Source organism: Silurus aristotelis (assembly GCF_946808225.1).
Source record: "Silurus aristotelis genome assembly, chromosome: 23".
Classification (NCBI taxonomy): domain Eukaryota; kingdom Metazoa; phylum Chordata; class Actinopteri; order Siluriformes; family Siluridae; genus Silurus; species Silurus aristotelis.
This window is the reverse complement of record NC_139596.1, coordinates 15,880,356-15,904,185: the sequence shown is the minus strand read 5'-3', so window position 1 is coordinate 15,904,185 and position 23,830 is coordinate 15,880,356. Positions and strand designations below refer to the sequence as shown.

The following is a 23,830-nucleotide window of genomic DNA, read 5'->3' as shown; positions in this document are numbered from 1 at the left end:
TCAAACGTGCGGAGGATCCGCTGTGGCGACCCCTAACGGGAGAAGCCGAAAAGAAAGTTTTTATTATCTTGGAAAACTGCCATTTGCCCAGTTTCTGAAGGGAGGGTGTCATGTTCTGCTTCAGATTGTCACAGTACATGTTGGAATTTATGTTTCGTTCATGCAGCCCCAGACCATGATGCTACCACCACCATATCTACTATCACCTTACTCATTTTTGTGAGATACTGTGTATATATATCTAATTAAAATTTAATAATATGAATAACATTTTCTGAAAATATTCATGCAGTTACATTATCGTTTGCACCACACCATCATTTATAGTGAAATTATAGAATGGAATTTTGCATTGTGGAAAGTGACCTATAAGCACTCTGATATATCTTTAGCTTTCATTGTAGCTTCATATTCAGAACCTTCGATCAGCTGCTCAGAGGAACTCATGACTTTTGTGATCGTGGTTTTGAAGATAAACTAGGCTCTCGATATGTGCATTTCTGACTGAAATTGAAGGGTGTCCAAACTTTTGCACGCCCATTTTTCTCATGTACCTTATTAAATATTCACTTGTAATATAAAATGACAAAAAATTTTATACATTTGCTGTTAGATTTTTTAAAAAAAGGGGGGGGGGGGCAAAACTTTTGCATACAACTTAACTAAAAGGGCCAAGCTGTTGAATATAGAAAATAAATAAATAAATAAATAAATAAATAAATAAAAAAAATAAAAAAAAAGGAGTATTGACTGTAAAACACTGGTTTCCTCGGTTGCTTTATTTATTTGTATTTTTTATTTAGTATTTTAATTTGTTAAAATTCCTCCAATAAAATAGCTCCAGTTCCGTTTCCTTCATCCTCTGTCATTTAAACAAGAAGGAGACAAAATAAAGGTGTGAAAGGATGAAGTGATGGAGGGGGAAAAAAAAATACTTACAAGATCTGTAGACATAAATGATCCTAAAGAAGAAGCTGCAAGCAGAATGTAAACAAAAACAAACAAACTAAAAAACGAATAATTGATGGATGAACAACATGCGTGCGAGCGTGTAGATGGTGTGTGGTAGCGAGGTCTCGAGAGAGAGGCTCCTGATCACACCGACCTGTTGTGCAGCTCCTCAGAGCTGAACGTGTAATACACGTACACGATGTTTCCTCCTAGAAACGACAGGATCCAAAGAGAGACAAAGATGGACCTGTCCTCCTGCGGAAGCGACAAACCGAGAGTTCTATCATTACAACCTCTGTATCTCTGTAAATCTGCTTTGAGACAATGTCCATTGATAAAAGTGTTCTACAAATAATCTGAATGAATGAACTGAATTGGGGATGGTGGTGTCCTGAGAGTGCACGCTTACCCGCAGCGACACCTGGTGCTTCAGAGTGGAATTAGCAAAGGCAAATGTACTGGCCATGCCGATGCACACAGCGATGCCTGAAAACAAACGCACGACCGGAGTCACATGACCACATCTCATTTAACACAAGAGAATCACAGCATGAGATACTTCCCCTGCACTTCGTTTCATGACCTAGCATAGGGTCGTATATGCTACCCAACTGTAGCACTTTTTTTATCCATTTTTTGTTACGTCGAGTGTTGCTGAACATGTGCAAAACGAGTATGGATTACGTTAGAGAAGACACAATGTCGTTCACTCGTCAGCTTAAAAAGAAAATGAGAAACCGCACAAACTGTGGAACTGAGGACTAGATTGTGTGTACATGTCCTAACTGTTACTATGGAAACGAAAACTGCTATATGGTATCAGACTGTAAAAAGGACATTACTCATAATCACCCAATCCAGTGCTCATGATATTTCTCACTTTGTGTTCGTATTGTGGTTTTTATGATTTATAATCACCGGCTTGGTGTGACCCAAATGAAAATGGCTTCCCTTTTGAGTCTGGTTCCTCTCAAACGTTTCTTCCTCATAACATCTAAAGGAGTTTTTCCCTGGCAAAGTCAGCTCAAGATTGCTCATCAGCGACAAATACATAAAGTTCACTTATTGAAATTTGTGATAAAAAAAAAAAAAAACATATTTAGAAATAAATAAAATAACACATTACATATATGGAGCATATATATATATATATATATATATATATATATATATATATATATATATATATATATATATATATATATATATCAGAGTGAACTTCTTTACCAAAAGGATCCTCCACACCTACTTAGATCAAAAGGTGCAGGCTCTTTGTTGGTACCTCAAATAATGAAGACTACAAAGGGCAGCTCTTTCTCTTATGGAACAGCCAATCAGTGTTCAGGTCTCAGACACAGTCTCAGTCAAGTCTTTTATCAGTAGATTTTTCCGAGGTAAAGGAGCAGATCTGGAGGGATCATGGTTATCGAGTGTTCGGTGAATTGAGATATTTGTATGCTGTCGTCCCCTCACTCTCACACGTTTACTCAGGTTTGTTGACGGTATGGTGGCATCTCTTATCCCAGAGATCCCTCATGTCTGCGTTAACTTCTGCTTCACCCTTTTAGTTATGCTGCCATAGCAAGTCTTGCTGGAGTCCCCAACTGCACAGTGACATCAACTTTCATACAACAATAAGGATACTTAATAATCTGCTCTCTCTCTCTCTCTCTCTCTCTCTCTCTCTCTCTCTCTCTCTCTCTCTCTCTCGTGTTAAACATGTTTTTGCCGCTCTCCTCTCCTCTTCGTCCAGGCCTGCGTCTCGATGGTGTTCTCTTTGATTGGAGGCCACAGCTGGGGACAGTTTCTCATCAACGGCCTGGAGATCCATGAAATTACGAAGTAAGAACGGGAGATTTAAGGATGGATTTGGACTGTAGTTAATGTCAACAGTCTGCTCCACTGACTCAGGACTACAGTTTGCTTCTGATCACCATCACTGCACCTCAACATAATTTATCTGTAATAAATGGACATTCGGTGCAACCCAGATGAGGACGGGTTTCCTCTTGAGTCTGGTTCCTCTCAAGGTTTCTTCCTCGTGCCATCTCGGGGAATTTTTCCTTGCCACAGTCGCCACCGGCTCCCTCATCAGGGACAAACTTACACTTATAAGAACATTTTTATCCATTTTTTATCATCATATTATCTGTGTAAAAACCTGTATATATACATATATAAAGCATTCTGACCAATTAGATATGAGAAAGTGCTGAATTTTATCATATAATCATTTTATTCACTTTTCCATGATAATATTTCTATTGGAATATTTAGGATTCTTGCGACTTACCCAGCTTGTGCTGAAAACAAACTTTAATGAGGAGGATGAGGATGAAGGGGAATCCTCTCTGCAGCCAGGTGACAACAGCTTTCAGCTCGGACAGAGCAGGAGCCGGAGAAGATGCTTCATCTCCTAAAAAAAAAAAAAAAAAAAAGGAAAAAAATTTGGAATCAAGTACACCTGGGAAGCAAACTAACCTGAGATCGTGCTTCTCACCTCCGTCGTCCCTGCTATGTCTCTCGGCCGAGGACGCAGAATGAAGCAAGGCGGACCGGTGCTGGCCTGACTGGTGGAAATGATGATGGTGGTGGTGATGATGATATTGCTGAGCAGGGCGGGGAAGAAACGCTGCATTTTCTGCCCGGTGAGAGCTTTCCTCCCGTGACGAAGTGGTCATCTGGATAAAGACCTCAGGTGGAGACCCGAGGACGAGTCCAGCGGCCTGGAAAGGTGTCGAGGTCATGGCACCGGCTGACACGCCCACCAGGCCTGAGAAGAGCTGCTGGGGCGAGGTCGGAGACTCGGGCTTTAAACAATCAAACACACCTCCTTCATCCAGACTGCTCTCAGATCCGAGCGTTTGACTCCTGTTTCTAGGTGCATGAACAGGAAGTGTTGGTTAGATGCGGATGTGGGAAGTCTGAAATCAGAGCACATATAAATGCACACTCCTAACACCTGACCACTGAAGTCCTGTCATCCTCATTTCCCGGATGTTTTTCTCCATAACTGATGCCGATGCATAGCCAATGATACGATACATTCAAGATCTATAAGAAACAGCTACTGATGCGTTAAGACTTACCCCTATTACGATGCAAAGCGATTCGACTAGGTCTGCAACAATTAATTACATTTGTTGTAAACGAATGCCATTATCAATTCATTTGGGCTGCTCAAGCTACGGGTTTAGCGCGACGGTAAGAGAACACAACCACTTGGGAAAATGGCAGCAGGAAAAAAATGTAAGTCACAATTCATCCAAGGCATGAGAGCATTTTATATAAAACGCAACAAAGAAAACTGTACCTGGAAGTTATGTAAAATGGAGTTTGTACGGGGTGGAAGTGCACAAGCACATGAAAAGGAAACACCCTGAAGTCACGGATGAAGGTGAAACATCAGCATGGTGAGTAAAAACTGTATAATCCTCATCATGTGACCATGTTAAAGTGGAATGAAGTGCTATTGTGTAAACTGTTTGTAAACTTGGGGAAATTCGCACTGGATCTGTTCTGTCGTGACTCGCGAACATCAGGGTTTTTTTTCTCATTTTATAGCATTTGCCTTCTACAACAGTAACTTTTCAAACGTGATTTACTGCGGCTTTACTACGTTCAAATGCTCGTTTGTTTTTGGGGTTTTTTAACAGAAAGAAACAACCCAGCATGAGTGAATTTGTTCAAGGAGAAATCCCCTGTTCACTCCTCAACAAGCAGCTACTATAAGCTTTAAAATGTCTAAAATAAAGATAGTTGAACTCAATATTTAGCATTTTTAAGTACACGTTTATACATAATTACATAATTAGGGTTTTATATCATTATAATAAGCAAAACAACTCGTTTAAAAAAAACATTTTATCGGAATAATCGGTTATCAAAATAATTGCTAGTGCAATGCAATTGTATAAATATGATGCTACGCAGTTCAATATGTTACAGATAGTTTGCATTTATTTCTTTGGTTCAGACAGACAGCAAATCACCAATTTACTTAAGTGCCTGCTGACTTTTAACACATGATACTTTCACAAACACGCCTTTGTAGTCCTGTTCTGTGCGCAGGAAGTTACAGATCTACCTCTGCCATGTTAATCTGTATTCTATGTGACTCTCAAGACACGCCTCTGTCTAAATAATGTTGCATATTATTGGTCACTTTCTAAATAATAAAACTAGAGCGCATCTACAGATAATTATAGATAATAAATTGGTTTTCACAGAGGCATATATGTTAAAAAATTGGCTTTGTTCGAGGGCAGTGGCGATGCAGGGATTTAAACCCCTTCCCTTCATTCCCCCTATGAATATTTCTTAACTAACTGTACACTAATATGACATTACAGTTCAGCGATTGTCCAGTTAGTCTGTCTTCTGTGTTATGCGTAATCATGGTTGCTTAAGTCTGTATCTTAAAATATCAAATCCATGTGCAATACACTTCTTTAAGCAACTGGACAATCACTAAACTCACTCACTGTCACGCTACAAAATGTTCTGTCTTCCATGCCATTTAGTTGTGTAAATTGTAATCGTGTAATAATCCAACATCTAATAATCTAATCAATATGTTCTGTCTAATCTATGTCTTGTTTCAGTGCAGCATTGCTGGGAAGGGCCTGCGTGTTAATACTTCTTCTTCTTTCGGCTGCTCCCATTAGGGGGCGCCACAGCGGATCATACATCTCCATATCCCCCTGTCCTCTACATCTGCCTCTGTCAACCCAACTACCTGCATGTCTTCCCTCACCACATCCATAAACCTCCTCCTTGGTCGTCCTCTTTTCCTCCTTCCTGGTGTCTCCATCCTCAGCATTCTCCTACCAATATAATTCATGTCCCTCCTCTGCACATGTCCAAACCATCTCAATCTCGCCTCCTTCACCTTGTCTCCAAAACATCCTACATGCGCTGTCCCTCTAATAAACTAATTTCTAATCCTGTCCATCGTCGTCACTCCCAACGAAAACCTCAACATCTTCAGCTCTTCTACCTCCAGCTCCACCTCGAGTCTTTTTCAGTGCCACTGTCGCTAAACCGTACAACATCTCAGGTCTCACCACAGTCCTATAAACTTTCACTTTTACTCTCACAAATACTCTTCTATCACTAATTATTTTGTACATTCAAATACATTTGCACTATTTTTTAAATACAATCTTATATATCATATATTTTCTCATATCTTCTCTTGTTTTTCTCTCATTTTATACTAAACGAGTCACATTGTGCATATAACTGTTTGTGACATAAATCTTGAATTGAATGTAATGTGTCATAATTTAATTAATGCAGCTGGACATCAAAGATCATCTCGGTCCATAGGTGTACATGAAAACCATTATCAACAGATCTTACTGGATTTGTATTACAACAAATTAGTAGTTTTGAGGCAAAATCACGTTGAAATTTCAAACAAGAAGAACGGGGTAAATCGTTTGGAAGTATTTGTCAGTGCCACGCTGTAATAAGATCTTCCATGTCATCATTTTTTATTCCTTACAGACATGTGACCAAGTGGGTGAAACTCACTGCATGGCGATGGGGAAAACTTGTAGATGATTACCATCAGGGTGACATTCCACATCTCTGAGCCTTATAGCAGAGTCTCCAAGGGCTCGGAATACTTTGTGAACGCATTCGGCCTTTTGAAGAATATTGTTTATTGATTTGAAGGTCAGAACTGATCCAAAATGACATTTGACATTTCCTGAACCGTATTATAAGAGGTGGTAAAGTCAATAGCGGGCTGTCAGGATTTATTTATGACTGATTTATGTTTTTAAAATATTTTTGTTCATGAATTTCAATTTGAATTTCAATATGTATTTGAATTATTCCCAATCATCTATTCTAATCATTTCATAGTTTCTCTCAGGTGTGCTGCAAAACAGCAGAGGAGAAGAATGGTCGCAGAAACACTTACCTACGCTCTTTAATGAACCTTTTATACTTTTGTGTTTTCCTTTCTGTCGAATTTGCACAAAACAACACACGTTTTGGCTTCATTTCCAAACACAGAAAACCCGGGGTCATTTTTCGAGGTAAATATCAAAGCTTCTGCTAAAGATGATGTATGCAAGTGGTGCAGCTGTGGCTACAGTGAAAAGAGACTCCACAAGGGTTTCTCCATAATATTGATGCTTTCTAAAGCCGTGGCGTCATAATGACGGTATAAGGAGATGGATCGATTTCTGGGAAGACGCCACTAAAGGCCTAGGTGTTGAAGTAGTAAATCTAGCAGTTTGAGGAAGCGGTTTGCGTGAACTGCAAAGGAAAACCGATGAAGTCAAACCTTTCGGGTGGCATGCCATCTGTGTTACTGCTGTGACGTCTCTGCATGGCGCCCCACAGACTCAGAAGCTCACGTGCTGGGGGGGGGGAAAGGAAATATTAGAAATTGAGACATATAATCACATGTTTCATTACAGCTCTTGGCTGATTTGGTGTCTCTTTCAATTATAGTCATATCTAGAACATTTTGGGCATCTTGAGCTCTAGAAAGAGAAATCTTATCTCATTTAAAGGTCTTTAGGAGGAATGTGTTCGATCAGGAGATCAGGAAATCAATCATAAAAGCAGCAGCATCATCATTAGCAGCATCATCATCATCATGACCTCCACTTCCAGTCCAGCCCCTGTTATTCAAACCTAGGTACTGCAAGTACTGCAGCAACTGAGACTAATAAAGTCGATACACATCGCAATTACAGGTCTACTAAATACCATTCTTGGTCTTTATAACCACATCAACGTATATACACACCTTTATATCTCACGATATACAGAGATATCTTACCGTTATCATGCTGCTTATGACAGATCAGCCTGATTTGTTATTGAATCGAAACGGAGCTAAAAAAAAAAAAGAAAGAAAGAAAGAGTCGACTCTCCTCGTCTATGTATTAGCAATACAAAGCCGCGTTCGAAGCTTGGGACTCGGTTCCATAATCAATCTAAGCTTTAGGTCAAATACAAACAATTAATACATCCATTTTACAAGTTATTCACCATTAAATGAGCAATGTCGATAAATAGATGTACACAAATAAAAAAATAATTAAACGCAAAATGTGAAACGATTGTAAAGACCCGAATCGGTTCAGAGTCGACTCCTAAACATATAGGTCTTCATTAAAAAAAAGGTACAAATAAGCGATAAATAAAGCAAATATAGATTTTTGCATACAATGTAAAATATTGTTTTTCGTAGCTTTTATTATGTGTTATATGCAACAAACAAATATATTCAGGAATCGGTTAGCGAGATTCGGAACGCTTTAAGGCGGGACTTGGGTGCTTCCTGTTTCCGGAAGCCTGACCAATCAGAAGACGTTTTGACTCAACACTTCCGCGTTCGGGGGAGACAATATATATTTTGATGCTGCCTGTCAGATGCAGTGGCAATTTGCTTTAGATTTCTTTATTTTTCTTTATTTTTCTTTATTTGGTTACTTTATTATTATATTGTTGTAACGGATCGCGTGTTTATTTGCCGAATCAGCCGAGAATGCTAAACGATAGCTAGCTGGTTATTAGCCGGATGTGTATATTGATTTTTTGCCACTGTGGTGTAAAAAAAAAACAAAAACAAGCCTTACTGGATTGGATGTTAAATTTAATGTCAATTTCGCATCATGAATAATCAAAATAAATGTGTTTAAGTATCTAAAATCGGGATCTAAAATGGGCTGTAACTGCGCATGCGCGTGGTTGCATGGCCTGTCACGTTTTCGCTTTTCATCCTTTTCGGTGTTTATGTAGTTGAGGACAAAACGATCAAGCTGCATTGGAGAGGATTTGCTGGTCTCTTTCTTGGTCTGATCTGATCTAATCTGATCTGGTGCACATTTAAACCAAGACCCAGCCGGCCCCATGGTGCTGCGCAGGCTGCTGAGGAGGCGATGGGTCCTGGGGGTCGTGTTCGGCTTCTCCCTTATTTACTTCCTCACCAGCACACTCAAACAGGTGAGGCATTACAATCAGAAGTATTTACACTCAGGATCATGCTTCATCATAATCAAACCGTGTGCGTGATTATAACGTCTTATAACACGTTTATAACGCATGCATATTAGTTCTGCATAAATCCATTACCCAGAACAAAGCAGATATCAGCATACTGTTATTACACTCACTAATATTTTACTTACACACTATGAATCTTTGTGACTGTAATGTACACACACCTAAACACACACACACCTGCACACACGTGTAAACAATTCTACCATTCTTATGCCTCATTATTTAATTATTTAATTATGATTCATATTTAATGAGTCACTGACATGTGTACATATGATCAATAAAACTGTAAACTTATTATAGATTAGATTTATTATATATACATATATATTATTTGTAAAATATTTATGCATGATAAACAATAAGAGAGAGCGAGATAGATAGATAGATAGATAGATAGATAGATAGATAGATAGATAGATAGATAGATATATCTTTTAGAACTATTGGCATTGCATAGACCAGGAACTTAGCACGGATCTAGCAAAAAATCTAGCAGAAGTGCTAATATTTGCACTGTGCAAACTGACAAGTAAAGATCAATATGTAAATATATATGGACAGAAAATATTTAATAAGTGTTTGATTATTAATAAATTACAATACACTGTGATGTAAAATTTGGGCTATGAAGGAACCCCAAAATCTTGTTTTACAAAATCAAAACAGCCAATCAGAATCACACACACACGATCATACCTGACCTCTCTAAGCCGTGCCCCATGTTTTCACATTTATTTATTTATATTTCTTTTGCCTCATGAAGAAGCAATTCTGTTGTGATTTGAGAAAAAAAAAACTAAATATATGATGACAGGAGGAGAGAAGCATGCGGGATCGGACTCTGCTGGAGGCGAGGGAATCCGATCACCCCATCGCTTGGAAAGTCAAGTTCAACCTGGGCAACAGCAGCAGGCAGATCACCCAGTGCAGGAACTCGATCCAGGGGAAAAGCCTCCTCACTGATGAACTCGGTAAATGTTGTAAATACTCTTTGAGGAAAAGGAAAACTTTATCCTGAACCACCTGCGTATGTCCAGAGTTTTAGAAAGAAAGGAGAGAATCGATACCGCTCTGTAGATGTTGATTGATCCAGAGCAGGTTTCTTCAAGATGTGAATAAATGTTGTTGACACATGGCCAGATGCTAAGAACGATGCTGTTGATGAAGGAGGTCTTGTGAGATGATCTGGAGCATAGTTGAAGGGATCTGATCCAGCGGGGGGGGGGGGGGGGGATCTTAAGATTGCATGATTTGCAGCACCCCTTCTTCAGCTGTGCTTGAGAAATTTGACAGTGAAGAAGTAGGGGGTTCCTGATTGCGTAGTGTCAGGGAGGAGGAAGTAAAGATCTGGCAGATTTCCTTAATCTTCTCATCGTAGGAGAAGGCAAAGTGTTTGGCAGTCAGGGAGGTGGGAGCAGGAGGAGCGGGGGGTTGAGTAGTGAAGAGAAGATGCTGTGGAGCTTATGAGGATCTTGTGCTGAGGCCTTAAGCTTTTTCTTGTAAAAGGCAGTTTTAGCAGAAATGACGACTGAAGAGAATTTGGTCAGGAGTGCACAGTAGGAGGCGAGGTTGGGATTTTTTTTTTTCCACTTCTGATCGCTGATCCGAGTTGCTGCGGAACACTTCTGTCAGCCGGGGAAGAGACAAGAGGTCTTCTTGGGTTCAGTAGTCAGGGGGCAGAGAAGGTCCATGGTTGAGGAAAGAGAGGAGAAGAAAGTGGCTGAGGGTAAAGAGGGAAAGGAGTCAGGGTCAGGAAGAGATGAAAGAGTACAGGAAGCTACAGGAAGGCAGAATTTCACAAATTTAACCACTTCAAAGAGTTTTCCTTGTCCTTGAGTTTCTATTCAAATATAATACAGAAGACACCTTCGTCTCCGAATCCTTTTAAGACTCTAGAATAAAGTCCTTGTCTTAAGCATGCTGACCTCGTCGCATTGCGCTGATCATCCCTCAGGTTACGTGTGTGAAAGGAAGGACCTGCTGGTGAACGGGTGCTGCAACGTGAACACGCCACGCTCCGGCCAATACATGTGTAAGAGCTGCCTGCCCAACGGCTGCTGCAGCATCTATGAGTACTGCGTGTCCTGCTGCCTCCAGCCAGACAAGGTGCAGTGCCTCTTCTGTCCTCATCAGTCTAGCAAACAACACTTGATCTGCGAGACATGTACAGGGTAGTGACGGGCCAAAGGAAGCAGTAGGACATGACCCTGCATGAAACGTCTTTGTCCAACCATAAAAGCATAAATTTGATAAATCTCTAGTTGAGAGCAAACTTGGACTTGAGTGATGGAGCTGAGTTTGAGGAACTGTCAGGGTTCCTGTAAGAGAATTCACACACCAGGCTAATAATCAATGTTTCGGAGAACACAATACCGGATACGAGTATTAAAGATCTACTTTGCACTTTATCCCATGAATACCAGCTTTACACGTTCTTGTCATGCTGAGAGTTCGTTTCTCCGAACATGCAGCTGAAACACTTTGCCATCCCTCTTTAAAACTTGCTGAAACTTGGTGGTCTTCACTAGTTGGAGATTTTCTTTTTAACCTTGTGATCCAGTTCATCCCAGAGCAGTTCAGAAGGATTTAGGTGCAGTGACTGGGCAGGTCATTCCAATAAATGATAATGTATTTTATTACGTAGACCCTTAAGGACCCTGTATGTGTCTCTCAAAAACCATAAAATACCAGGTGTTTCCAAAAAGGTACTGTAGCTGTAACGCGTTGATTAATGACAAAGTTTCTGATTCTCTGTGTGTGTGGGTTTCCTCACCAGCAACCTTTACTGGAGCGCTTTTTGAACCGAGCAGCAGAGGGATTTCGGAATCTTTTCACCGCAGTCGAGGATCACTTCGAGCTGTGTTTGGCGAAATGCCGCACCTCCTCACAGGTAACCATCATCAACTCGTCAACTCGGCCTTCTCAAGGGAAAATACTGTAGAAATGAAACTTGGATATATATTTTAGAGTAGTGAATGTGCAGCTTGTAGAAAAGTACAGATTTACTGTCCTCTAAAAATAACTCAATATGCATCCATTATTGTCTAAATAACTGGCAACAAAAGTGAGTACACCATGAGTTAACGTACTTGTGTTGCCAGGTATATTGACAATACTTTTGGAAATGAAGTGCGGGGTGTGTGTGTGTGTGTGTGTGTGTGTGTGTGTGTGTGTGTGTGTGTGTGTGTGTGTGTGTGTATTGGGTCACCTGACCTTTCCTACTCTATGTGGTCTTTTTCCAAACTGTTACCACAAAACTGGAGGCACTCAATTCATCCCAAGATCTTCTACTCCATTCCATGTGAAGTATATCTTCATGAAGCTGGCTTTTGTGCATCATGATGCTGGAACGGGTTTGGATCTCCTAGTTTAAATAAACAGGGACATTTCATGCTACAGCATCCATAGACATCATATACAAAGAAAAAAAGAACACATATGGCTGGAAAAATCAGGTGTCCCAATACTTTTGTCCAAATTGTGTACTGCACATTCTGTATAGTTTTCAGTTTGTCTCCATTTCATGGGATTTTTTTTTTGTTTTCTTTCCTGCAGAGTGTCCAGCATGAGAACACTTACAGAAACCCTCAGGCCAAGTACTGTTATGGCGTAAGCCCTCCTGAGCTCCAGCCCGTCTAACGAAGGAAAAGCATCTCCACACAATTATACTACCTCTGACCTTCTCCGCTGTTTTAACCGGACTCGAACTGACCGCGTCAGTATGAAGACGTCTCCAAAAATAGGAGGAAAAAAAAATTCTGAAAAAGTACAAAGAATCATCTCGACCTCGTCGGCGTCACGGTACTCATCGTCCTACGTGATATTTTGGGTTGGTACCTCAGAAAAAGGATCCTATGGTGGCCAGTTCACTAGATATATACATTACTTATACAGGAAATGTATCACCAGACTGATGTCAGAGGTTGGGGACAACCACAGATTTGTGCAATCCGTCTGGAAGAGCACGTGGGTGCAATTATTATTGCTTCAGTTCTAAACCGAGATCGTAATCCAGGTCAGATTACCGTTGAACTAAAGGCTCGCATGTATAGCGCTGTGTATTAAAGCCGTATGTTAATTTAATAAAACATTTTTACCCGACTCGCCTCGTCTAAACGGAGAAACTGGGGGAAAAAAGTCTATACTGTTATTTAATAAAAAAAATAACATAACATTTATTTATGGTTACGTTCATCAGAATTTTTGCAAAGCGAGTTCCTGTGTTGGTCAGAAACCTCGTTTTTTCCTTCCTTCCCTTTTCTTTCATTCATCCATTCATTCAGCACCAAACACCCCCGTATCCGATTTCATCACAGGATGTCAGTTTTCTACTCACTTTCCTTTCCTGTTAACGCTTTGGACCAAAAGTATTGGGACACGGGACTTCTCCAGCCATATCTGGTTTTCTCAAGCGGTTGCCACAGAGTTAGAGGCACGCATGCGAAATGTAGAATACATTTTTTTTCTTCCTACATTAGAGATCTAAACCTGTTCCAGCATGACGATGTGCACAAAGCCAGCACAATGAGGGACATGGGGGTCGGAGGGGAAGATCTCCTGCTACAGGAGAACACCTCTGAGATCCGAGATGAACCCACATCACTACCTGACTTCACTTACACCCCTTGTGGTTGAATGAACCTCACAGATAGCTTAAAAAAACCCATCTTCCCAGAAGAGTGAAGCAAATGAAGAGTAAATGTTGAATGAGATGTTCAGAAATCACACAACAATCTTATTAATACATTAATAGGCAATTATTAGAATTCAGATCAATTTTAAATCAATTTCCAGATGCTTTCCAGTGGGTTTTTTTATTCATTTTCACAGCAAAAAGAAAACTGAGCATCGGTAATGCACATACGTGCAAATACAGGAAACGGACTACTTCAGTTTTTTTTTTTTAAGACTTGCTGTAAAATCTAGTTTCACACTCACTCAACACAATTTCAGAAGAAAAAAAGCTTTCCATCCTGAAGACTTTCTCATGGTGGGGAAAAACTACTCCTGATTGTTTACGAAACTCTGAAATCGGAGACTCCTTCCAAAAACGTCTCAACAATCCGACATGGATTTTGCTGAGTTGCTGTAATAGGAAACGAATCAGCAGCAAGTTTTTCACCATGACGTTTTGAATACACCTGAGAGATGAAGCTGAAATTTCACGAGTGTTCTTGCCCTTTCTTTCGCTCTTTCTCTCTATTTTTTCCTCCCCCTTTCCCTCTCTCGACATAAAAACAATTAATCATCAGGATGATCTGTACAACAAATACTGCAATCAAATTAGGAAATTAACAAGAGCCAAATCATTTCATTTTCCACACGACATGTTGATTAATTACCGGCGTCTCTCAGGATTCCCAAAGCAGTTTTATAGCCCACGTTGTGCACCTGCTTCTCTAATGACCGCCGCTTACGGTTTAAACCCACTTTCAGTTCAAACGTTTTTTTTTTCTTTACATCATTTAATTATATTGTATATATTTAGGATTTATACCATGACCTGCAGAATTAGACAAAATAAGAAACCTGAGTGAATGAAATATTTGTTTTTATTACATTGTAAATGCACACAAATATATGACTCAGCAAATTTTGCAAAAAAAAAAAAAAAAACCAACCCATACAGCTGAATCTCAGTTTCAATTATTAATAAAAAAAATAATATATATAAAAAAAAAAAAATGCACGAATAAATATAAGAAAAAACCAACACACAAAGTTAATGAATAAATAATATATTTGGCAAAGTTTTTATCAAATACATATTTTTTTTTTTTTGCAGCTTTCTTAAATAAAAAAACCAGTAAATGTTAATAAATAATTCGCAAAAATAAATAGTTTTTTTTAAATATAAATAAACATAAAAACCACCTATTCATTCGTGTTTATTTGGCCTTTCAAGCAAATGGATTATCTGGTGAAGGAATTTCACGGATGCTTCCAGAAAATTCCTGGTCCACTGCTTGGCTTTGAAGTGTGAACCGGGAAAAACTGGATGATGAGGATTGTCACATTTCGCCAGGTTATGATTTGCACAAGGAATGATGTCTCTGTGAAGTCTCGTGATCATTTCTTTAAAGAGAATTTCCATGTCTTCGTCTTTAATCAGATTTCTCTGGTGATCCCGGATCAGTTCCAGTGCTTTTTCCATGTAGACGAGTCCGCACGTCGCTGACTTGTTCTGCTTGGCGATCGGCATCGACGTGTTGATCACGGGCTGATGGTTGTTCGCGGGTTTGTAATGAATGTGGTCCACTTTTAAGCTTGTCTGCAGAGATATAGTGAAGCATAGCAGGTCAAAAAAACAAGCAATAAAAAAATTATAAAAAATTTGGAATAAAACACATTTTTCTCCTGATTATCACAATGTAGTCTCAACTAATTCCTAAGAATCCTACAGAAAAGTGCTGTCCGCCCTCTTCTACATACATACACACAAGCTGGCTAACGATTGGCTGGTCAATTCCACTCGGCCTATTTGACTCCTTTTGACTAGTCACGCCACATAAGCCACATTAAAACGGCAAAACTATATATATATCTAGACGCCAGACGTCTGTAGAAATCGTCGAATCTGATTGGTCAGAAGCTGTTGATTCATTTCTATAATATAAGTTTTGGCAGTATTGCAAGATTTATATCACTGCGCATGTAACGCATTATTTAGACAAAATCGAATCATTAGTAAATGATATCAAATGTGTATTTAAAAAACTTTATATGTTAATATAAAGAGTTTCTAATATAAGTTGGACGTTCAGCTGTAAACTAGTTTTCTGGTGGGGGGGACCAGAGTGCACAGTCGTCGATTGTTTTCCGTGTACCCCCATGTGCTCCTGTTAACTTTGTTATAATTATTGTATATGCAGTAAATAAAACACTGTATAGATAAAAGTATTTGGACCCCTGACTGTTCCAGCCATGAGGTTTAATCCCAAATTGTTACCTCTAAGTTGGAGGCAAACAATTGTGTAAAATTGTGAAAAATTTTCCCTTCACTTGACCCAAACTTGTTTGCAGCATGACGATACCCCTGTGCACAAAACCAGCTCTATGAAGATATGCATTACATGGGTTGGAGTGGAAGATCTCCTGCTATAGAGCTCTGACCCTCAACCATATTGCGATGAATGTGAACACTGACTGCACTCCAGGCCTCCTCACCTTCTCACCTACATCAGTAACAGCTTTCTTTACTAATACATTTGTAGCTGTTCGATCACAAATCTCCACAAGTGCTCTCCTAAATCTAATCAACATCTTCTCAGAGAAGTGGAGGATATTTTAAGAGCAAATGGGGACTAAATACTTATATAAAAAAACAACACACACTATATCTATCCTTATTCATTTATATGTACATATTACTACACCTTCTGTATAACCTCATACCCTTATTTATTACACTGACACTGTAAATATATCTATGCACTTCTGGTTAAATGCTAACTGCATTTCATTGGCTCTGTACATGTACATTGCACAATGACAATAAAGTTGAATCTAATCTAATCTAATCTAAATAAGATATTCAATATGTTGTCCATATTGTGCGTTTACAGAATGTGTAATGTTCAAAAATTTTAATTTTAATATATATATATATATATATATATATATATATATATATATATATATATATATATATATATATATATATAATGTATATAATCTGAAATATAAGCTTCCATATCATAAAAAATTTGTCACATTGTTAAAACTAATTTTATACAGAAGAATTTACTAAATATTTGCCACGATATATCCTAAACAAATCTTCTACGCATCTACTCTCTTTGTTTGTTTTGTTAGTTTTTTTTAGTCAGTACTCACATTTAATTTCTTGATCTCATGTCCCAAGTGCCTCAGCATCTCTTTCATTTTGCATTGATAAAGCGGGAAAGCCGAGAGTACGCACAGGTTTGCACTCAAGACGAAACAGAATGCCAGAATGCCTGAACAAGACAAAAGAGAAGTGAGAAAAATACTTGCAAGCAATCATGAGTTTTTAGTTTAGTTTTTTTTTTTTTTATCATATAAATATAAATATAAATATATATATTTTTTTTACAATTATATGTTCTGTTACCTGCTGTGGATCTCATGAGGATTATATGTCCAGCAAATAGTCCTAATTGGATTATAATGAGCCCTTTTTCTCTTCAGGGTTTCAGTGTGTATGATGCAGGACAGGATGCAGAAGTGCTTTATAAAGCCGTTGGGGATTAGTCACTCGAGGAAAGTGCTTCATGCTTATCGATCAAAATCGACAGATTAATATCAGGTGCTGAAATATTAGCAAACTTAAATTTTCACATTTGGATTATTTGCTTATCTGATCATTTATTTAGTATTTTTTTTTTAAGTCACATAAAAGGCGATAATATCTGGAAAGAAGGAAATGGTATGTTACTTCTTTTTTTTTTTTTTTTTTTGTTTCAGAAAGTTGCGACACGCAGATTCTTGATGCTTTTTTTTATGTAGTATTTTCCATTATGTAACTGTCACCAATGAAACCAGTTCCAGCTCAGATTTGTCATGCATTGCTCTTACGATTGGAGGATTTTTCTTATGGTTGGCATCAAACCAAGCTCCTCATTCGAGTACTTTCAAGATTTCCAACACTGTTAATTAAGTGTGTTTAATGCATCTCACACAACAAGGTGGCTGCAAAATTACCAAACACCCCCCAGGAAATTTCAATAACTCCCATATATGAGGACAGTAAACGCTTTTGAAATGTTTTTGAAACGTTTTGCATTACAAAGAAATGTTGTCGTAACCCTACAAACCTTAAAACCACATGGTTATGCTGAGAAAGTGTGTGTGTGTGTGTGGAGTAACTGTGTCCTCACAGTGTCTTCAACTATAGAAGACTATCTCCTTATAAAGCCATGATGTGCAGGAGAACTGAACTGCATCAATCGTTCACTTGAAGCCCTCAGACATCATTGTTTTCCTTTCTTTTGGCAATTAAGTCAATGAAAAAGTGAGCACTTTTACACTTTTCCTCAGGTGGTAATGTCAAAGCAGTGCATTTACCGGAGGAATATTTAAGCAGGGGGTTTGTATGTTCACATGATGCACGAAGCACCTCGTCGGTCATTATCATGACATGGCTGGAAACGAATCTTCTCACGAGCTTCAGAAAGTTCAACTAAACCTGATCTCTGTTACAGACCCGAGTCTGTATATATACATTTTCTTAAATGGCAAGTTTCTTATATGCAGATTCACAAATGACTGCAATTTTTTTTTTTTTTTACATAATATTTACAATTATTTGCATAATCCACATGCATATTATATAGTTTTGCATATGTTTATAATATTCATAGGTAAAGCAGAATTTGAGTTGTTTAAAACAAAATGCTGATTTGCAAATGTTTAGGGGTTATTCTATAGGGTTTATTTCTAATTTATATGTTATATATTACATTACAAAATAAGTTATTTCATATAAAATAAGTTTTTTGGAGTTTTTTCTTTATATAACCCATATATTTGAATGCCATATGCATAGAACACAAACACAGAATCACAAAAGGACATTTAAATCATTCCAAGGCCCAACAGCGGCAGCTTGATGGAGCTGCGATTTGATTTCTCGATCTTCTTAGGCACCCCGATTTCTTCATATCGTACCCCCTCGGTTGCCTAAAGCCTTAACTACAGAGCTATCAGTGCTGCAGCACGTCTGCTCTGCTTCAAACCCTGCACAATCCCGTTGAAACAGGAATGACGCACACACTTCTTTTATTCATGGTCACTGGAGAAGTTGAAAAAAATGTCATGCATTGGACTTTCCAAATTTACCCAGTGCAAGAAGTTTTGAAGTGGCTTCGAGTGCAGATTTTTGTTTTTGGATTACTTGGCAAGGTCAAGTCAAGTGAAAATCGAGTCAAAGCAAATTTAAAACACTATAAGTCAAAATATATTAGTTATAACCAAAATAAGTTACAATATGTACCAAGAGTAAGCATTAAAATTACGTGTGTACCGGTACCAAAAAGTCACAGTTCGGTACCGTACCTCGGATTTTAAGTCCCGGTTCGGTACGATTTCGTTACTATCAATAACAGTTTATATTTTTACACACTTGTTTATTTCATTGACTAAATTTGGTAATCGATTTAATAGGCACAAATTAAATGAATGGAAAAATTTTATGAAATAATTTACATTAGTCAGAACCTATTTGGGAAATATAGATGTGTATATATGTGTGGGTGTGTGTTTTTTTACATATAGTTAATATTTTATTTTGTAAATATGTTCTATTCATCTATTCTACTTATTTTAGCATACTTTAACAAAAATCTGCAAAAAAAAAACAAAAACACAAGATTTTTACATTAATTTTCTTTGTTATTTATTCATTCAATTTATTTATTCTTTAATGAATTCCTTCCTTCCTTCCATCATTCATTCATTCATTCACTCACTTCCCCGATATGTGGATGTGGCAGTGGGTTTGTGAGTGTTAAGGTGCACACCTGTAGCGTATGAGTCTAATCCGTGCACTTTCACGCCCCTCCACATTGTTGCCACATAGGAATTTTCAAGAATTCCTCCTTTTAAGAGAAATTCTTGAAGCGGTGCATGAAACCGTTCTCAGAGTGCGAAGCGGAGACTGAACAAACTTGCGGTCCGCCATTTAATACGTTCATGTGGAAACTTGGAACACAAATACAAATACATCCCTAATAGATATACATCAATGCCCCATTTCCTTCCAATAAACAAACTTTTGTAAATGATGAAGATATGTCTTCAAGACATTTGTCTTTTGACGGAGGGGATCCCAGATAATTCCAGGGTTTGGGACGTACCATAGAAAAAGCACGATGCCGTTTGGTTTGAAAGCGGCAGTAAGGAACTTCCAATGGAAGTGGGACATCACGGATGAAGATGATTTTTTATGTATTGTGGCCACAAGCAGAATTTTGAAATTTAGGATTGGAAGACATTGACGAGACAATAACATTGGGGAAAATGCTTCTATTTTTCTGACCTTTTTTTTTTAAAGCATGGTTTCACGGCAACCAAATTGGAAATTTGAAAGTACAGGTACAGTCTGAGGGAAACCAGTATACCGTGAGTTACAATAATGTATGATGGGATTAGTGGTACAGTGGTACCTTGGTGAATAGGACGTTTGCTCAGAAGATTGCGAGTTCAAATCCCAGCTTTACTGCAGGGCCCTTGAGCAAGGCCCTTAACCCCCTTAACTTGTATAAATAACTGTAAGTCGCTCTGGATAAGTGCATCTACCAAATGCTGTAAAATGTAGCGTCGTTGCCAGTAAGCAAAAGAGTTTGACTTTGGGGGAAAACACCTCAACCAAAAGAAGCTACTATACATGGAAAAGTCAAAAATGAGTCAAAGATTCAAAGCATGAAGATGCCTAACTTTTCTAGGTCTGTACTTCGAACTGTAAATAATTGTAAATAGTGTAGTGTATATAGAAATGCCACTTTGTTACCATGCTGTCACCAGTCTACATGTTGTAATGCTTGCATGGGGTAACATGTTACACACATCATGAATCACAAATCACATTGCAATGTTGCTGGAATACCAAGAAATCTATCAAGCAAATCTTACGTATTCGAATTTACATAACAGACGATTGTCAAATTTCTTTTAATATTATTTACATTCACAGCTTTTTTGGCAGACGCCCCTTAACCGGAACGCCTTGCTCAAGCACCCAAAGTAGCATTGATAATGCTGGGATTTGAACTCGTGACCATCAGATCCATTGTCCGCTGAGCTACCACCTCGCTAACTCATAATATCAGGTACATACAGGCCAAGAGCTTCAGTTTATTCAGAGTTAAGACGTTTCTCTGAATCCTTTGATGTGTGTGTGTATACATTTACGGCATTTAGAAAACGGCCTTTTCCAGAGCAACGTACACAACATCTACATCGTAATACCGATATTTTATTATTACTCATGAAACAAGGTGTCTGATGTAAGCGGAATAACTCTACTGCAAGGTTACATCATTTCTAGAAATAAATACGAGGTAACGCATTCCACGAATACATTTTCACCACTACATACAATTATAAACTTTTCAGTGGAAGAACTTGTGATCGTCATGACTGACTCAATTAACCCACTTCATTATAGATAGTACATAAATGATGTTTACAAAATTATATATATTTTTTATTTTGTAATTTTTTTTACTGTATATATATATATATATATATATATATATATATATATATATATATATATATATATATATATATATATATATATTTCTTAACCTTATTTTCATTATTTAAAGTTAGACATACTTTTAATCTACTTTTATACTTAATTTAATTTATTTTTTACGTTACTTTGTTTTTTTTTTATTTTTATATTGTATTTCTATTTTTCACGTTTACATGTTGGAGAGTCGTAAAAATCATTTCACTACATGTGAAGAATTACAATCGAATTTGATGAATGTAGTCACTTCTAAAAGTGAATCAGAGTTAAATTTATACCTGATGCATGATGATGTTTCCCATCAAGGGCCTTTAATGTGGTGAAGAAGTATGAAGTATGATGTGGAGCACTTGATCCAAAATAGAAAAGAAATAATGATAGCTAATTAACTGATGAGGTTCCATTCAGGGCTCAGATCTAATACACTATATGAAATAAGAGGTTTGTGGACACCTGACCTGAACATCCCATTCCGCATTTAGTCCCCATTTGCTCAGTGGTGGACGAAGTTAACAAACCATGTATTTGAGTTAAAGTAGAGTTGCACTCAGTAAAATGTGACTCCAGTAAAAATGCTCCATTTAAACTTTCACTTGAGTAAAAGTACAATGTACTTCAAATGTATTCAAGTATCCAAAACAGTACAATGATTTATTATAACTATAATGTTCCTATTATGATTTTTATCACAAGACTCTTTACTTTCAACTAATCAACTAAGTTTATGTGAAAACACTCAAATGTGACTCTCACCACACTGATCTATTAATAGAATGATGTACATGTGAGAATTAAAAGCCCTTTTACCGTTAGGTCAGTACTTGACCGAGTGACCGAGTGACCAATCAGTGTTGACTCGGTCAAGTAAAGGTAAAAGAGCTTTTACTTCTCACATGTACATTACAGCACAGTGAAATTCTCTTCTTGCATATACCAGCGATGTCAGAGCACAGGGTCAGACAAGATACAACACCCTTGGAGCACTGAGAGTTAAGGGCCTTGCTCAAGGGCCCGAGTGTCAGCTTAAGGTAGGGTAATTAGGTGAAGTGAGGAGGCCTGGGATACATTTAGTGTTCCAATTCATTCCTCTATAACAGGAGATCCTCCACCCCAACCTATGTATAGCATGTCTTCACGCATCATTTTATTTTGTTGTATTTATCCTTCACACCTTAAAGGCCGGTCTGTGAAAATATCGTCCAACATTAAACCGGTCCGTGGCGCAAAAAAGTTCACGTGAGGGGAAAATTTCACGATATTGCATGCAAAGATGTTCTGTACAATTTTGTATCTTAACCATGCAATGACAATGGCTGGAAAAATCCAATACTTTTATGTAAATAATGCATTAATCATTGGCTTGATGCCAAAATGATGCCAAAAAATTCTTTTTCATTATTTTTATACTTAGTTACTGTGTATTTTTTACTATACATAACATTTTTTAATTCTCTTTACGTTGGACAGTCGTAAAGCATTGCACTACACGTCGCACTCTATGAATGTATAAATTTGAAATCCCAAAGTTTACGCAATGTATTGTGTTATAAGCGCACGTCAAGGACGTAACGATGAGACAGCACAAACAATGAGTCACTTTCTTGTGATTTTTTTTTTTTTTTTCATTCGGAATTTCAACTGTCGTATACTTCTCTAAATATCAATGATGTAAACTATTTTTTACTGATCATTTTTTGTGGATGTTTATTACTCCATGTCTCCTCCCTAAAAAACATTACATAATTAATAATCCATTTCCTTTACACCGCCATCTGTCTTTCCTGTGTAAACGCTACCAGTTCTACTGCGCTCAAAACCGGAAACAACCAGAATAATCCACTTTTGTAAAAAAAACTGTTTGTGTGGATTTTCGGGTGTAAACCTTTTATTATCATTAAATCATATATTGAATAACAAATACATGATTAAACTGTATTGTGGATATAAATGTACAGAATTTTTACATTTCTTTTAGATAATTTATTTATTTATTTATTTATTATAGACATTTCCTCATAATTTAACATATCCTTTATTGTAAAACAAGCAAAAATACATCTATAAAGTGTAATATTGTGAGTATAAACAAAAGGCCTGTGGGCCAAAGTTAACCCACCTGTGAGATGTACACGTGAGTCGCAAGGAAGCGCAGGGGAATGTTCTATTTTTAAGATGCAAAAAACATTTCTACTCTTTCAGCAGATTTTCAGTGTGATGAACTTAAGTGTAAACTAAAACGCAAACTTTTTCCTACCTAACAACATATCAAAAAAAATTCTGTAAGTCAGACGAAGCCCAATTTTGAAAAAACATTCTTTCAAGTTTCTTTCTTTTCATTTTTTCATGTTTTTCATTACAGGCCACTGATATTATATGCTTATAGCTTGAATATTAGGCATTAAACTCGATTGTATTATTAATGGGATTGTTTTTTATTGTACTAAAAAACTAGAAATAAATCTAGAAACTGGAAATAAAAATCAATGTTAGTCATGCTTCCTTTTTATTTATAACTAAATTATTAAATGAAACAGTTTGATACATTGCAACATTAATGTTAAGCCCATCAGGTTTGATTTTTAGCATTTCATATAGAACATTTTGGAT

At 37.6% G+C, this 23,830-nt stretch overlaps 3 protein-coding genes across 3 annotated transcripts in view; 1 reads left to right on the top strand and 2 right to left on the bottom strand.

Moving 5' to 3' along the window:
* The window catches only part of rnft2 (ring finger protein, transmembrane 2), a 19,829-nt gene extending 11,903 nt beyond the window's left edge, over positions 1-7,926 (bottom strand). Inside the window, exons 1-6 of the mRNA XM_083527420.1 lie at positions 7,757-7,926; positions 7,253-7,328; positions 3,452-3,828; positions 3,245-3,367; positions 1,361-1,437; positions 1,106-1,206 (exon numbers count right to left, since the gene is read on the bottom strand). Coding sequence (XP_083383546.1) covers positions 1,106-1,206; positions 1,361-1,437; positions 3,245-3,367; positions 3,452-3,828; positions 7,253-7,299 — 725 coding nt within the window. The 5' untranslated portion in view covers positions 7,300-7,328; positions 7,757-7,926. The remainder of the gene's footprint in view (positions 1-1,105; positions 1,207-1,360; positions 1,438-3,244; positions 3,368-3,451; positions 3,829-7,252; positions 7,329-7,756) is intronic.
* A 354-nt stretch (positions 7,927-8,280) lies between these two features.
* Positions 8,281-13,089, top strand: spring1 (SREBF pathway regulator in golgi 1). The gene is made up of 5 exons (XM_083527486.1): positions 8,281-8,925; positions 9,803-9,959; positions 10,943-11,094; positions 11,765-11,878; positions 12,544-13,089. The coding sequence occupies exons 1-5, from the start codon at positions 8,833-8,835 to the stop codon at positions 12,625-12,627; spliced, it is 600 nt and encodes a 199-aa protein (XP_083383612.1). The 5' UTR covers positions 8,281-8,832; the 3' UTR covers positions 12,628-13,089.
* A 697-nt stretch (positions 13,090-13,786) lies between these two features.
* On the bottom strand, positions 13,787-17,354 carry LOC310718578 (uncharacterized protein). The gene is made up of 3 exons (XM_083527491.1): positions 17,081-17,354; positions 16,825-16,946; positions 13,787-15,259 (listed from the first exon to the last, which is right to left on the bottom strand). The coding sequence occupies exons 1-3, from the start codon at positions 17,094-17,096 to the stop codon at positions 14,867-14,869; spliced, it is 531 nt and encodes a 176-aa protein (XP_083383617.1). The 5' UTR covers positions 17,097-17,354; the 3' UTR covers positions 13,787-14,866.
* Between the last annotated feature and the right edge of the window lie 6,476 nt (positions 17,355-23,830).